Source organism: Schistocerca serialis, chromosome 2 (genome assembly GCF_023864345.2).
Source record: "Schistocerca serialis cubense isolate TAMUIC-IGC-003099 chromosome 2, iqSchSeri2.2, whole genome shotgun sequence".
Classification (NCBI taxonomy): domain Eukaryota; kingdom Metazoa; phylum Arthropoda; class Insecta; order Orthoptera; family Acrididae; genus Schistocerca; species Schistocerca serialis.
Genome location: NC_064639.1, coordinates 1,128,250,572 through 1,128,267,113, shown reverse-complemented (window position 1 = coordinate 1,128,267,113; position 16,542 = coordinate 1,128,250,572). Strand labels below are relative to the sequence as shown.

At 43.1% G+C, this 16,542-nt stretch overlaps 1 protein-coding gene across 5 annotated transcripts in view; it reads right to left on the bottom strand.

Moving 5' to 3' along the window:
- Positions 1 to 16,542, bottom strand: part of LOC126458580 (lethal(2) giant larvae protein homolog 1) — a 354,490-nt gene that overhangs the window by 180,745 nt on the left and 157,203 nt on the right. For all 5 annotated transcript variants that reach the window (XR_007585663.1, XM_050095715.1, XM_050095712.1 and 2 more), the window contains exons 9-10: positions 16,043 to 16,263; positions 11,378 to 11,635 (exon numbers count right to left, since the gene is read on the bottom strand). Coding sequence is in view for 4 of the 5 variants with exons in the window: in XM_050095715.1 (XP_049951672.1) it covers positions 11,378 to 11,635; positions 16,043 to 16,263 (479 nt within the window). In the remaining variant the exon portion in view is untranslated. The remainder of the gene's footprint in view (positions 1 to 11,377; positions 11,636 to 16,042; positions 16,264 to 16,542) is intronic.

Here is a 16,542-nt window from a genome sequence, read left to right as displayed (position 1 = left end):
GTATACAGGACAAATAACTCACCAGGGCATGAGCAGATGTAATCAAGTGCACGAGATATGGCCGCCAGCTCTGCAGTGAAAACACTGCAGCCAACTGGCAAGGAGTGCTGCTCAATATGTTCTCCACGAACATATGTGAAGCCCACGTGACCATCAGCCATTGAGCCGTCGGTGTAAACCACTTCAGAGCCCCGGAACATGTCATGAATTGAGAGGAAGTGACAGCGGAGAGTGGCGGGGTTAACGGATTCCTTAGGGCCATGCAAAAGGTCCAGACGAAGCTGCGGCTGAGGCGTACACCATGGAGGCGTACATGAATGGACCGCAAGTAGAGGTGGTAAAGGGAAGAACTCCAGTTCGGAGAGAAGGGACCATACGTGAACCGCAATCGTTAGCCCCGATCTGGGCCACCAATGCGGGGGAGGGACTGCCGCAGGTGGGAAAACGAGATGGTAATTCAGGAACTCAGGGGAACTACAAATGTCTGATGAGTAACTGGTGAGCGGCTGTGCACTTCTGATCTGCAGTGGAGGGACACCAACCTCCACCAGTACGCTGGTCACTGGACTCGTCCTAAAAGCTCCTATTGCTAAGCGAACCCCACAGTTGTGCACAGGGTCGAGTAAATGCAATGCTGATGGCACTGCCGAACCATAAACCACACTCTCATAGTCAACTCGGGATTTGACAAGGGCTCTGTAGAGCTGCAGTAGCGTACAGCGATCTGCACCCCAATTGGTGTTGCTCAGGCTGCGGAGGGCATTGAGGTGCTGTTAAGCTGACGAAGATGAGGGAGCCAAGTCAATCGAGCATCTAAAACCAGTCCTAGGAATTGATACGTCTCCACTACAGTGAGTGGATCATCATTAAGGTAAAGTGTGGGTTCCGGATGAACAGTACGACGCCGACGGAAGTGCACGACACATGACTGCGGCTGAAAACTGGAAGCCGTGGGCTAGAGCCCATGACTGCGCCTTGTGAATGGCTCCCTGGAGGCACCGCTCAGCAACAACAGTACTGGAGTACGAAATGCAGAAGTCGTCTGCATACAGAGAAAGTGAGACGGGGGGCCCGTCAGCTGTTGCTAGACCGTTAATGGCCACAAAAAACAGAGAGACACTCAATACAGAGACCTGCGGGACTCCATTCTCCTGCATATGCATGGAACTATGGGCGGCACCAACTTGGACACTGAAAGTACGGAGCGACAGGAAGTTTTGGATAAAAACTGGGAGTGGTACCCGGAGACCCCACTCATGCAATGTGGCAAGGATATGACGTCACCAAGTCGTGTCGTATGCTTTACGTAAGTAAAAAAAGACAGAAATCGGGTGTTGCCATCTGGAAAAGGCTGTTCGGATGGCAGACTCGATGGACACAAGATTATCAGTGGTAGAGCGATCCTGGTGGAAGCCGTCCTCACATGGAGCCAGCAAGCCACGTGACTCCAGGACCCAACCCAACCGACGACATACCATACATTCCAGCAGCATACAAAGTATGTTGGTGAGTCTGATGGGCCGATAGCTATCCACATCAAGCGGGTTTTTACCGGGTTTCAGCACTGGAATGATGGTGCTCTCCCACCACTGTGATGGAAAGACGCCATCGCACAAGATCCGGTTGAAGATGACGAGAAGATGTAGCTTGTCGTCAGATGAGAGATGTTTAACCACCTGGCTGTAGATGCGATCAGGCTAAGGAGCTGTGTCGGGGCAATGTGCAAGGGCACTGAGGAGCTCCCACTCTGTAAACGGGGCGTTATAGGAATCGCTGCAGCATGAAGTGAATGAGGACGTCCCTTCGAGCCACCGTTTGGGTGTGCGAAAGCCTGGGGGGTAATTCTCCGACGCAGAGGTTCAAGCAAAGTGCTCGGCAATTGCGTTTGCGTTGGTACATAACTCGCCACTTATGTTAACACCACGGACAGCTGCTGGCGCCAGGTACCCGAAAAGACATTTGATATTTGCCCAGACTTGGGAAGGTGACATGTGGTACCCAATGGAGGAGACGCATCTCTCCCAACACTCCTTCCGTTGTTTGATAAGGTAGCGAACACAGACACGGAGCCATTTAAAGGCTATGAGGTGCTCCAGGGAAGGGTGCCGCTTATGCTGCTGTAGAGCTTGCCGAAGCTCCTTAATTGCTTCAGCGACTTCCGACGACCACAAAGGGACTGCATTACGCCTCGGGAACCCTAAAGAGTGAGGGATCACGTTTTCTGCCACAGAAACAATTGTGCTAGTCACCTGCTCAACCATCACATCGATGTTACTGTGTGGGGGAGCTTCAGCGGTGACAGCAGAGGTGAAAGTTCCCCATTCCATCTTGTTCAAAGCCCATCTGGGCAGGCGTCCATGTGCCTGACACTGGGGCAGTGACAGGAAGATGGGGAAGTGGTCACTACCACACAGGTCGTCATGTGCTCTCCAGTGGATAGATGTGAGAAGTCCTGGGCTGCAAATTGATAAATCAATGGGTCAGTAACTACCATGAACCACACTGAAATGTTCGGCGGCCAGAGTATTTAAGAGGCAGAGGTCGAATTGCGACAGTGAAGTTTCGACATCTTTGCCTTGGCCAGTAAGCATGGTACCACCCCACAAGGGGTTATGGGCATTGAAATATCCCAAAAATAGGAAGGGTTTAGAGATTTGATCACTCAGTGCAGCTAATGCATTCAGGGGTACTGCACCATCTGCTGGAAGATATACATTGCAGACACTTATTTCCTGTGTCCTCCTCATTCTTACAGCCACAGCTTCAAGAGGGATTTGAAGCGGTACAGGTTCACTACAGACCGAGTTTAGGACGTTAACGCAAACTCCACCCGACACTAGATTATCGTCGCTACGGTTCCTGTAATATCCCTTATAGCTGTGGAGGGCAGGGGTCTGCATTGCTGGAAACCATGTTTCCTGGAGGACAATGCAGATAGCAGGTGTAAAGTTTAACAGTTGCCGTAGCTCAGCCAGGCAGTGGAAAATTCCACTGGAGGATGACATCGTGAGACTGGGAAGGCATGGAACATTCAATGAGGCAGTTTATGCCTCAGAGTCGCCTGCTGCCATCAATTTATTGCCTGAGCAGTCTATATCCATTGTTTCTGAGGGCCTGGCGAGATCTAGGTCCTCAGCAGACGCCAAAATCTCCACCCCATCCTCAGTCGCAGAGCTTGTAGGTAGTGATGGTGTGGATGCCACTGCAATTTCCTTGGTCTGAGGGGTTTTCTTTTTGGATTTCTCTCACTGCTCGTTGGGTTTCCCTGGCTGGAAGGACTTCACTGGCTCAGTCTCTGGGACTGAGGATGAGCGTGAAGCCATATGACCTCCTGCTTTTGGACTCTTCAGCCACTGGCAGGTGTAGTCTTTCCCACTGGAAGAAACCTGGGAAGGGAGTGACCCAAGGGACCCCTTCCTAGCGAGAGAAGCCAAAGAAGACTTACAGTTCTCTGGCTTAGAAGTGGGGGTGGATGCACCCGATGGTTGGGGGGGTGTTGCTCCCAAAGTAAGTGGTGCAGGAGCAACAGGGAGGGAAGTTCCCCCCACCATCAAGGGGGCAGGTGTAGTCTTCCGGCTGTGAGAGGTGACCTGGGTTGACGGTGGTGGTGGTGGTGCCCGAACTGTTGTAGCGGCGTTTTAAGACGATGTGATACGCACAGGATGCAGGCGTTCAAATTTTCTCTTACCCTCAGTATAGGTCAGTCTGTCCAGAGTCCTGTACTCCATGATTTTTCCTTTCTTTCTGGAGAATCTTGCAGTCAGGTGAGCAAGGCGAATGGTGCTCTTCACAGTTGGGAGGCGGGGCACATGGAGTATTGGGATGTGATGGGCACCTGCAATCTCGGCATGCGATGCTGGAAGTACAGCGGGAAGACATATGGCCGAACTTCCAGCACTTAAAGCACCGCATTGGCGGAGGGATATAGGGCTTGACATTACACCGGTAGACCATCACTTTGACCTTCTCGGGCAATGTATCACCCTCAAACGCCAAGATGAAGGCACTGGTAGCAACCTGATTATCCTTCAGACCCCGGTGGACATGCCGCATGAAATGTACATCTCGCCGCTCTAAATTGGCGTGCAGCTCATCGTCGAACTGCAAAAGAAGGTCTCTGTGAATTATGATACCCTGGACCATATTTAAGTTCTTATGGGGCGTGATGGTTCCAGAAACATCCCCCAGCTTGTCACAAGCGAGTAACACCCGTGACTGGGCAGAGGATACTGTTTTGATTAAGACTGACCCAGATCTAATTTTGGACAAGCCCTCCACCTCCCCTAACTTGTCCTCTAAATGCTCAACAAAAAACTGAGGTTTCATTGTCATGAAAGATTCCACATCAGCTCTCGAACATACAAGGTACAGGGGCAAATAAGGTCTGCTGCCATCCTTAGCCTGACGTTCCTCCCATGGTGTGGCCAGGGAGGAGAACGATTTGGGGTCGTACTTCTGTGCGCTGAATTGAGCTCATGATCACTTACAGACTCCTGGTGTTTCACCATCAGCAAGAGATGACGTACCACACTTCATCGCGTGTTATCCACCCTGATGCCACCCACTCCGATCAGGGGACCTCCCCACGGGCGCCACCCATCCGCAGCAAAGGCCTCCTGGCAGAATGGCCATTGCCGGGAGTCCCGATGCCCCAGGGGGATGGGCATCTATCCTTTGGCATACGTGGGGAGTTAATGGCACAGTCATCAGCACAGCGATCCCTGTGCGGTCAGGGGCTACAACCAACAGGGTACATGGCGGCCCCACCACAATGGACTGGCTACCATGTTGGATATCAGGTGCAAAGAAGTCCATGGTCATCGTCGACACAGGAATCGACACTGCATAGTGCATGGTGGAAAATGCACCCAGGAAGGTGTCTTCGCCCAAGAGATGTAGAATGGGCAGGACTGCAATGTGACAATGAGGAAGTGGGCTAAAGATCTCAATGCATGATGGACACGATGCAGCTTGTATGGCGCCTTTCCAAAGTTGGCTCACTCTTCGGGAAAATTTTGAAGAATGGAGGTCAATCCCTACAGGGGACCGTCACATAAAGGCCAAAACATGTGAAACTCCTTTTAGTCACCTCGTACAACAGGCAGTAATACCTCGGGCCTATTCTAACCCCCAGACCCACAGGGGGCTTTGCAAATCTTAGGAAGAAGGTAAAAGGTGGTGGTGCATGGTTTGGTTGAGGTAAGAAGCTCTATGGACTGATGTGTTAGTCCTTTCGAGAGGCCTGAGCTTTTAAGGACGGACTGTAGGTCAGGTTGAGTCAGAGACATGGGATCTTTAAGGCAGATGCTGTATGTAGCGGTGTCAGACAGTTGGTGTAGAATTTCACTTACAAACTCCTGTTGATGAAGCACCACAGCGGATGATACCTTGTCTGCTGGGAGAACAATCACGGCGTCATCAGTTTTTAGGGAATGAGGAGCCTGGAGTTCAACAGAGGACATGTTAGAGTCACATTGTAGAGACCTAAGGAAGGGCTGTGAAGCAATACTGGATATGAGGATTTCTTGGAAGGCTTGTATGGGCTGCGTTTGAGGCAGTGGTGACAGACCAAGTTTTGATCATGGTCAGAACTGTTAGGGAAAGTTTCAATGTCAGGGTTGCAACGTGATATTTCCAGCTGACAAAGTGTGAATGAGAGTAGATTCTTCACCAAATCAGCATGATTAAATGCAGGTTTAGGGCTGAAAGTGAGGCCCTCAGATAATTCAGGAAGGGAGAGTGTCTTAGATGAGCAGTTGAGAACACTGTACTGTTGCGAATGTTTCTTGTGATCATGAATTATGGGTTGGAGAGGCAGTGTCGAAGGCTGGGAGGTGGTAAGAAAGCTGACCAAGTTTTGTCTGTAGGAGAGTAGTGGTGGTTGATGGTGACTGTTTAGGGAGATGCAGAGGGACAGGAAGGGAAATACTACTGTTGAGGTAGTCTAGGAGCAGACTTGATGGTCAGATAATTGCAGGATTTTATAGGAGGAGAGAAGTCTGGTGGAGTGTAAATAAGCATTTGAGGCATACAAGTCAGAGATTAGCCAGGTAAGTGTAAGAGATTGCTGTATTTGAAACTATAAAAGGTGCTGATGTAGAGTAGGACTACAGCCAGAAACAGGGACTTTCAATGTTATGCCTTTGGGAGTAACCCTCAGGGACAAGCAGTTTCAAGAAACGGTATTTGGTACCTTAGTTTTCTATGTTTCATTTCCTGACCTGTCAAAAGTCTCCGACTTGCATATTACCCTGTCATATCCCTTTAAGCTCTCAGGTTTTCAAATCTCATTTGGCACAGTCCCCAACAGTCTGTCTTTCCTTCTCACACCACCTGATACGCTCTTCCTTCCCCTTCCAACCTTCTGCAAGAAGAAGGTGCCACTGGTTCTAAGAACTTGCATATTTAAATACCTTTATGTACGTGTTCTCCTGCTGCCGCTTGGTAAGTAGATTTTTTTTATCTATCTAATTACATCATAAATATTTAACTTCTGCAGATGATAACAGGAGACAGTTGGGGGCATCATTGGGTATTTTATAGCTTCAAGGGACAGCATTGTGGAGACAGCACAGATTGATTATGCATGACGAGCTCCACATTGAGATCACCAGTGACGTTCTAGCCTCTGCCCTGACACAGCCAGGGATGGTGCCAGTGGGCAACTCTCCTGGTTACATGTCAGAATAAAGGAGACTGCAGGGTATAACCATGGTGTCTATTACGATTACCATCACATTAATTTATTTTGCACATGATCAGTTCTTATGGACTTTGTGTGTAAATAGATTGCTTTATTTTCAACAAAGATTGTATTCCTAAATTGTGTAACTGTATTTGCCCCCTCAAAGCTTGTGTGACTTGCACAATAAAGTGGGCTTTGGCACATTGCTTAAGTGACCAATTCCCTTTGCCAACATTTTCCAAAAACACACATAATCATTAATTACTGGGAAAAACCATCCCATTAAATGTTCATATTGGAGAAAAATTATTATTATTATTTCTTTCCTTTCTGAGACGTTATGTCTGGTTAAAAATGGAAAGTGATGCGGACCTTGATCAAGCGTGACTTCCTCTTAACTGTACGGTATATGTTACATTGCATTTAGGAACTTTCGGATAATTGAACATGTATCAATAATTACAGATTTCTGTAGTTGTATATATACATTTCGATGTAGCTGTATTGCTTTGATGTACTGGTGGATATTGTGTGGTATGACTCCTGTAGTTGACAGTATAATTGGTATGATGTCAACTTCATCCTGATGCTACATGTCCTTGACTTCCTCAGCCAGTTGGATGTATTTTTCAATTTTTTCTCCTGTTTCCTTCTGTACATTTGTTGTATTGGGTATGGATATTTCGATTATTTGTGTTAATTTCTTCTTTTTATTGGTGAGTATGATGTCAGGTTTGTTATGTGGTAGTGTTTTATCTGTTATAATGGTTCTGTTCCAGTATAATTTGTATTCATCATTCTCCAGTACATTTTGTGGTGCATACTTGTATGTGGGAGCGTGTTGTTTTATTAGTTTATGTTGTATCGCAAGTTGTTGATGTATTATTTTTGCTACATTGTCATGTCTTCTGGGATATTCTGTATTTGCTAGTACTGTACATCTGCTTGTGATGTGATCTACTGTTTCTATTTGTTGTTGCAAAGTCTGCATTTATCTATTGTGGTATTGGGATCTCTAATAATATGCTTGCTGTAATATCTGGTGTTTATTGTTTGATCCTGTATTGCAATCATGAATCCTTCCATCTCACTGTATATATTGCCTTTTCTTAGCCATGTGTTGGATGCATGTTGATCGATGTATGGCTGTTAGATGATACGGATGCTTGCGATGTAGTGTTTTCTTTTTCCAATTCACTTTCTTCGTATCTGTTGATGTTATGTGATCTAAAGGGTTGTAGAAGTGGTTATGAAATTGCAATGGTGTAGCCAGTTTATTTATATGAGTGATTGCTTTGTGTATTTTGCTAGTTTCTGCTTGTTCTATAAAGAATTTTCTTAAATTGTCTACGTGTCCATAATGTAGGTTTTTTATGTCGATAAATCCACTTCCTCCTTCCTTTCTGCTTAATGTGAATCTTTCTGTTGCTGAATGTATGTGATGTATTCTATATTTGTGGCATTGTGATCGTGTAAGTGTATTGAGTGCTTCTAGGTTGTGTTACTACATTTCACTACTCCAAATGAGTAGGTCAATATTGGTATAGCATAAGTATTTATAGCTTTTGTCTTTTTTCTTGCTGTCAATTCTGTTTTCAGTATTTTTGTTAGTCTTTGTCTATATTTTTCTTTCAGTTCTTCTTTAATATTTGTATTATCTATTCCCATTTTTTGTCTGTATCCTAGATATTTAGTTGCTGAATACTTCTGTTATCTTTAGTAATTGGTTGAGTTGCTGATTTGTTGCTGCCAGTAGTTTTAGATCATCCATGTATAGCAAATGTGTGATTTTGTGTGGGTATGTTCCAGTAATATTGTATCCATAATTTGTATTATTTAGCGTGTTGGATAGTGGGTTCAGAGCAAGGCAGAACCAGAACGGACTTAATGAGTCTCCATGCTATATTCCACGCTTAATCTGTATTGGCTGTGATGTGATATTATCTGAATTTGTTAGGATATTAAGTGTGGTTTTCCAATTTTTCATTACTATGTTAAGGAACTGTATCAATTTAGAATCTACCTTGTACATTTCCAATATTTGTAGTAACCATGAGTGGGGTTCACTATCAAAAACTTTTTGGTAATCAATGTACGCGTAGTGTAGCGACCTTTGTTTAGTTTCAGCTTGATATGTCACCTCTGCATCTATTATCAGTTGCTCTTTACATCCTCATGCTCCTTTGCAGCAGCCTTTTTGTTCTTCATATATAATTTTGTTCTGTGTTGTATGTGTCATTAATTTCTGTGTAATGACTGAAGTTAATATTTTGTATATTGTTGGTAGGCATGTTATGGGGCGATATTTTGCTGGGTTTGCTGTGTCTGCTTGATCTTTAGGTTTCAGATAAGTTATTCCTTGTGTAAGTGTATCTCCCTGATGAGTATGGGTCTGCAATGTAACTGTTAAATAATTTATCTAAAAACAAAGATAATGTGACTTACCAAACGAAAGTGCTGGCATGTTGATAGACACACAAACAAACACAAACATATACACAAAATTCAAGCTTTCGCAACCAACAGTTGCTTCATCAGGAAAGAGGGAAGGAGAGGGAAAGACGAAAGGATGTGGGTTTTAAGAGAGAGGGTAAGGAGCCATTCCAATCCCGGGAGCGGAAAGACTTACCTTAGGGGAGAAAAGGACAGGTATACATATGCGCGCACGCACACGCACACACACACACACACACACACACACACACACACATTTGTAAAGGCAAAGAGTTTGGCCAAACTCTTTGCCTTTACAAATGTCTGCTTGTGTCTGTGTATGTGTGGATGGATATGCGTGTGTGTGCACGCGCGTGTAGACCTGTCCTGTTTTTCCCCCTAAGGTAAGTCTTTCCGCTCCCAGGATTGGAATGACTCCTTACCCTCTCCCTTAAAACCCACATCCTTTCGTCTTTCCCTCTTTCCTGATGAAGCAACCGTTGGTTGCGAAAGGTTGAATTTTGTGTGTATGTTTGTGTTTGTTTGTGTGTCTATCAACATGCCAGCGCTTTCGTTTGGTAAGTCACATCATCTTTGTTTTTAGATATATTTTTCCCGCGTGGAATGTTTCCCTCTATTATATTCATATTGTTAAATAATTTAGTTAAATGTGAATGTGTTGAGGTGAACTTCTTTAGCCAGAAATTTGCTATTTTATCTTTTCCAAGGGCTTTCCAATTGTGCGTAGAATTAATTGCTCGGGTGACTTCATGTTGCAAAATCATCACTTCAGGCATTTGTGGTATCATCTTGTATGTGTCTGTTTTGCTTGTATCCACCGTGCATGCCTGTTATGTTGTACCGGGTTTGACCATATGTTGCTCCAGAAGAGTTCCACGTCTGTTATGTTTGGTGGATTGTCTATTTTAATGTGTGTGTTATCTATTGTTTGGTAAAATTTCTTTTGGTTTGTGTTGAATGTTTGGTTTTGTTTCCTTCTATTTTCACTTTTTTTGTATCTTCTAAGTTGTTTGGCCAATGCTTGTAATTTCTGCTTCTTTTCATCTAATCGCTCTATCGCTTCTTGTGAGATTTTACCTAACCTTTGTCGTTTTTGTCTGCTATTTCATTTCTTATAAATTGTGTTAGCTGTCTGATGTCTTTTCTCAGTTTTTCTATTCTGATCTGTAGCCTGTGTTGCCATGCTGGTTTTGTGGGTTTCTTCTGTGTGTTGGTCGCTTCTGATCTCTGCCTAGTGTGTATATTTAGTGTAGTGAGTGCCCCTATATAAACCAGTAGTTGTAACTCTTCCATAGTTGTATTTGCATTTATTTTGTTGTGTATGATTGTGTTGCTAGTTGTTATTGTTGTTTCGACTTGTGGGTTATTTGGTGGTCTTTGCAAGAATGGTCTAATGTCTGTATTTGTGTCTTTGTATTCTATATATGTCAGCTGAAATTTTTCTTCTATATCTAACATGTGTGTCACTTCACGTTCTATTTGTGCTTGTTCTGGTGGCTGTCTTAAGATTTTGTTTTCCTCTGATTGTGTAATTGACGCGTTTTGTTCTTTGTTTGTTTGCTCTGGGAAGTTTGAGTCCATTACTGTATTTTCTTCTTCTTCTTCTGGTTGCACATTATTTTGTTCCAGTACTTGTTGTACTTGTTGTTTGATGGTTTCTAATTCTGACTGGGGTAGCCTGTTATTTTTGATTATAACACGGATCTGATCAGCTAGTCGTTGTCCTGTTAAAAATTTTAATTCTGGGTATCTGGTAATAAATGTTGTGTATACTTGTGATCTGTATCCAGTTGTGTTGGTTCCTAAGCATGTTGCTTGGTAATAACAGAACATGAGGTGTCGGTTAACTTCATCTGACCATCTCATCCTCTGTCTTTGTTTTCCTTCTAGAGTGGTTGCAGGAAGCATATCCTGCAAAACACCTCTATTCATTTTCCGTGTGGCTAGCAGTGTCGTTACCATTGTGGACGGGCATAGGGTTCAAGTGTCGTCCCCGACCATGACAGCTCTTGTTCCGAGGCTTCATTAGTTCTGTCCTGAACCAACTAATCACACTAAGAGGGGGGTTAGCCCTATTAGTGGTTTGTTCTTTTCGTCGCCTTTTACGACTGGCAGAACATACCAGAGGCCTATTCCTTTCCCGGGCCTCCACGGGATTTTTTATTATTATTATTAATAATAGAGTATTAATAGAGTATTATTAATAGAGTATACAAGTGTTAGTAAGAAAAGTTTTACCTTCCGAAACGGTGGCCACTCCTCCTCCTCTTCTTCATCTACTGTCCCATTATTTGCTTCACTACCTATTTCTTCACTACTGAAAAGCTGAGCCGAGGCAAACTTGTAAAGCGGTTGGAGGGCAACATGACCAGCATTCCAAAATCTCACTGTGCCATCTTCATGGCCTGTTAACAGCAGCTCTTTGTTAAATTCTGTTGATGAGGTCTCCTCAGATCCCTGACTTTGGAGAACACGACCACCATCAACTGGCCACTCCTGCATAACAATAATTTTATATTTAAGAGACACAAATTTCTGACCAACGTTTCTGAAACTTATTGTTAGTTTGCACTTTAACTAAGCTGCTAAGCAAAGAATGTCTTTTGAAGCACTGATTGCAGAGTGTGTATGACAAAATTTTGCTCTCTTATTAAGCTGGGAGATAAAATGCATATCTTCTGAAATTAGTAACTAATAACCCCAATTTTGGTGGTTTTGAGGCCAGTGACAGTAACCTAGTGAAACTTAGGAACTACCATGAAATAAACAGGGAGAAAACTCAATGGCAGCAGACGTTAAAAACAGGTAGAAGCAAACAGAACTGTACACGTGACTTGTACTCCAGATACCATTTTTACACTGTTCATCAAAAAGCGAAAAGTATTGGGAGGCAAAGCAATGGATAAATACTGATGTTGGTAAAGCTTCTGGGGTGTAGGATTGTGGTCGATGAAACTGTTCTGTTCCTAACGTTTCATCCAGAACTGCACTGGATATCTTCAGAGGTGTTGGTCCTCCACTGAGTCTTGCCGACCGATGGGTTGGGCATCAGAGCGACATATATGCTGTAGAAAAATGAGCGTGGCTGGAGTTACATGTGATAAGCAGTGATGATCCTTGTCAAAGATAAAATTTAATTACCGATTGTTGTATTGTCAAAGATGAAAAACTGTTTAGTGGTTGTACAGAGCTACTGTACGTATGTCACTAAGTTTCATGGTCTCTTCTTTTCTGCTAAAATTATTCCTATGTTTATACATTTCAATGGCTTCTTTACAAAGCCGTGAATAAGAGTTTGTTGTTGCAGATATAATTTTTGTTTCAGAAGACTTCACTTTGTGACTTCCTGGTTGAAGAGTATACTCTGCTACAGCCAATTTGTCTATTTCCCTAGTCAGCAAAGACTTTTGTGCTTCTTTAGCAGTGCATTGTTGCTTCTCTTGGCTGTTCCAATATAAAATTTTGCACACATACACAGAATTTTACGAAGGCTACATGCTGACAGAGGAGGGCGTTTATCCTTTATAGATCAGAGTGCCTGACCTATTTTCCTTGTTGGTCAAAAACCAGTCTAACGTCGCTTTTCTGTAATATCTTATCAACCTGATCTCTTACTTTTTTAACAAAAGGTAAAGAATCTGTATTCTTCCATTGTTACTTTTCATTCTTGTCCTTTTGGTCTTCTGTCATTTGCTCGTAGAATTCTGTTTACTTTCTTCCCTGAGGAGCCATTTTTCTTGAAAGCCTGCATTAAATGTTTTCATTCTGCATCAGGGTACTCTGGGGCACAAATCCTTTTGGCTCTACTGGCAAGACTTGATGACATCTCTCTTTTGTTGCAGATGGTGATTAAAGTCTTAGCTTTGACAAAGATCATCTCTCCTTATCACTTGTAACTCTGGCCACCCCTATTTTCCTGCAGTATGTATGTCGCTCTCCGAGGTCTGACCCGTCAGTCAGCAAGAATCAACGGAAGAGATCCAGTGCAGCTCTGGCTGAAACATTAGAAACAGAAGAGTTTCATGGACAACATTTTACTCCAAAAGTTTTACCAGCAGATGTCATCCAGTCGTGAAAGCATTCACTTTATCAACAGATAAATACTTGAGGCACATATGACTGGCACAAAGAATGTTCGACTTTTAACTGTGGGTACAGCCCTGAAACTATCTGTGAAGGCTTTAATAACACTATAGTACCCATGCAGTTGTGTTATGCTTGCTCTGATAGAAAATACACAGCAGTTGGGTCATCTACATCTGGATTTTGAGAAATGAGAAGTACTGAGTGAACATGTTTAAATGACAACGCTCTCAAATTCATCCCCTCCCCCCCCCCCCCCACCACCACCACCACCCAGTTTTCGTGTGGTATTAAATTATTTTTATACATCTCTCCAAATGCATATATACTGGTCCCATTTCCTTCTCTAAATACACTATTTGCATAGAAGTAAAAGGTTTTAAACAAAGACCTGTTTCAAATCACAACCCCAAACATATGAAATTAATGTTCACATTAGTATGACCACTTTGACACAGAAATTCCTCTCCAAATTATTTTAGGAAGAGGACAGAAACACTTATGACACAATGAAAACAGCAAAGAAAAGCTGTGGAGGAAGAAAGCCAGAAATCACGGCAGCCCGAGATTGACCTTCACATAACAGTTCCAACAAAGAACTGCAAACTTTAATGCAACATGTATTAGTTGCTAGTATCAATGATAATTTTGCAGTACCATTCAAACAGCTCAATGATTCCCCTAAATTCATTCTAAATATTGTATATTACACAATAAAAACATTATAGTGCCAAACAGCAGAAATCTCCAAAAGTGCAGAATAATTGTATTTCAAATGTACATAAAAATTACATAAATAAAGTAACAACAATATTATGAAAAGGGTAGATTGCTACTCACCATAAAGATGACAAGCCAAGTTTCAGACAGGCACACGAAAAGACTGATACAGACTGAGCTTTCGGCCAAAGCCTTCTTCATGAAAAAAGAAAAATACAAGCACACGCATGCACCCCTCCCCCTCCTCCACCTCTCATACATACACATCAAACCCACCAAACACCAACAGTAACTACATTTAGTCAGCTGTCATCTGTTGCACACCAAAAAAATCCCTCCCATACAGCCTGCCCACCCATGGGTGGCATATCTGCAGCAACACGAACTCACTTGCCAGTACGCACACACACGCACACCCCTTATCCTCCCACCAACTCCCATGAACCAGGTACAAAGAAGTGCCCCATTTCATCACACAGTACCACCCTGGACTGGAACAACTGAGCCACATCTTTCAGTAGGGCTTTGATTATCTATTACACGGCCCTGAAATGAGGGAGATCTTACCCAAAATCCTTCCCACCCCTCCCAAAGTGGTGTTCTGTCACCCACCCAACCTCCACAATATTCTAGTCCATCCCTAATCCACTCCCAATACCAAAACGCTGTGAAAGAGACAGAGACAGCATCTGTCCAATCTAACTGCTAAGCTCCCTATTCCAGTCCTGTCATAGGCTTATCCTACCCCATCAGAGACTGGGCCACTTGTGAAAGCAGCCATGTCCCACTGTAAACCAACTCTGCTGCAATCGCTGCACAGCATTTTTTACAGTATGTCTACCAACCCACTGTCCACCAAAATCGATGGCAGCCACCAACTTTGACCAAGAGCAAAGTTGATCACCATGTGGCATAACATGGAGCTGAACAAAACAAGCTTGATTTCAGTGGCTGCTTCACAACCTGGGCCATCTAGATCGTTTCCACCAGCACTACTTTTCTCAACTGTGCAGATGGAAGTTATCCTTACAATACAACATAGTCTCTGCTCCCAAAATCATACTGGCCTAAACTTACAGTAACCTACTGTCCCCTCCATCCAACAGTTGCCAACCCCTCTGTCTTATCACCTCCTCCCAATTCACATCCCCTCACTTTCATTGTGTGCTGCTCTCTGCCAATGCACCCACTGGTCTTTTCCCTTTCCCTGATTCTCCCTAGCCTCCTGATTCTTCACATGGCAGCTTTGTCCTCTAGATCCTGCATGCTCCACCAGGCAGTGCTGACTTAACCTTCCGACAGCCACGCTCTGACTCCCTCTCCCGCTTCCCCATCCCACTCTGTGTTGTTGCTTCCATTCGACATGGCACAGCTGCTTTCTGACCGGAGTGGCCAGAGATAGTGGTCAAGGGTGCATAAAATGCGCTCAGGCATGCGCCTGTGTGCATTTCGTTCCTGAAGGAAACTTAGGCCAAAAGCTCAATGTGTAACAGTCTTTTCTTCATGCCTGTCTGCAAATCAAAATGTCATCTTCACAGAGAGTAGCAATCTATCCTTTGCACAATATTGTCAGTATTTCAACCTGTATCCTGGACACTCCATAATAAATAAAGTAAGTATATCTAAGAAACTACACTAGATTACCACAAACGGCAAGAAGCACAATCAAGTCTCTGGTTCAAAGTGTGTATTTATCTTTAATTATTCTTCTCCTCCTCTACAACTGTGAATAGCATCATTTAATTCTGAACTTTCAGACTAAACATTAGATCACAAGTACTTGCTGACTTGACCCCTGTTTTAATGACATTGTCTAGAAACACAAATTAACTACATCTGTCAGATACTCTTCTGTTAGACCTTTCAAAAGATTCTTCTGGAGGACACATCTCTAAAATGCACTTGTTGGCTGTCACTCAGTTGAATTATATAACACGGCTCAGTGTCAAAAAATAATTATGCACTAATAAATCATAGTTAATAGTTGCGTAGTGATGAAAGAAGCAACATTTCCATTTGTCAGACCTTAATTTTGCCACAAAACTAAGCTCTAATGAGCATCTAAAAAAAAAATAATTTTTAAAATATATAACTACTAACTCTTTCAGAATAATGTTCCAGTGTCTGCTGTTTTCCTGCAGCCACAATGGCTTCCCAAAGATCTTCTGGTACATTTGAAATATGCTGAGCACAAGTAACAGCACTTGCATGAAGTGAAACAAGATATGGCAATTGCAGCATTCGCCAGTCTTCCGAGAGCAAATCAATTGCAACTAATTCTTCTTCCAGGAGGACTATTAGTGTCTCAGGCTCATCATACTCTGCAGAGAAACAGTACACAATAATAATAATAATAATAATAATAATAATAATAATAATAATAATAACAACAATAATAATAATAATAATAAAACAAAAACATTCCTAAGTTACTGATACCAGAAGTACATTATTTGTTAGGGATAGGATTTTTTATTTTATGCCTAATTTCTGTGTTTGTTCACCCATTTTGGTGTTAGACAACTAATTTTACAAGTACTGAACTGTCTTTTTTGCCTTATTTTTCATTGTTAATTTGAAAATGAATGCGGCTAGCTTTC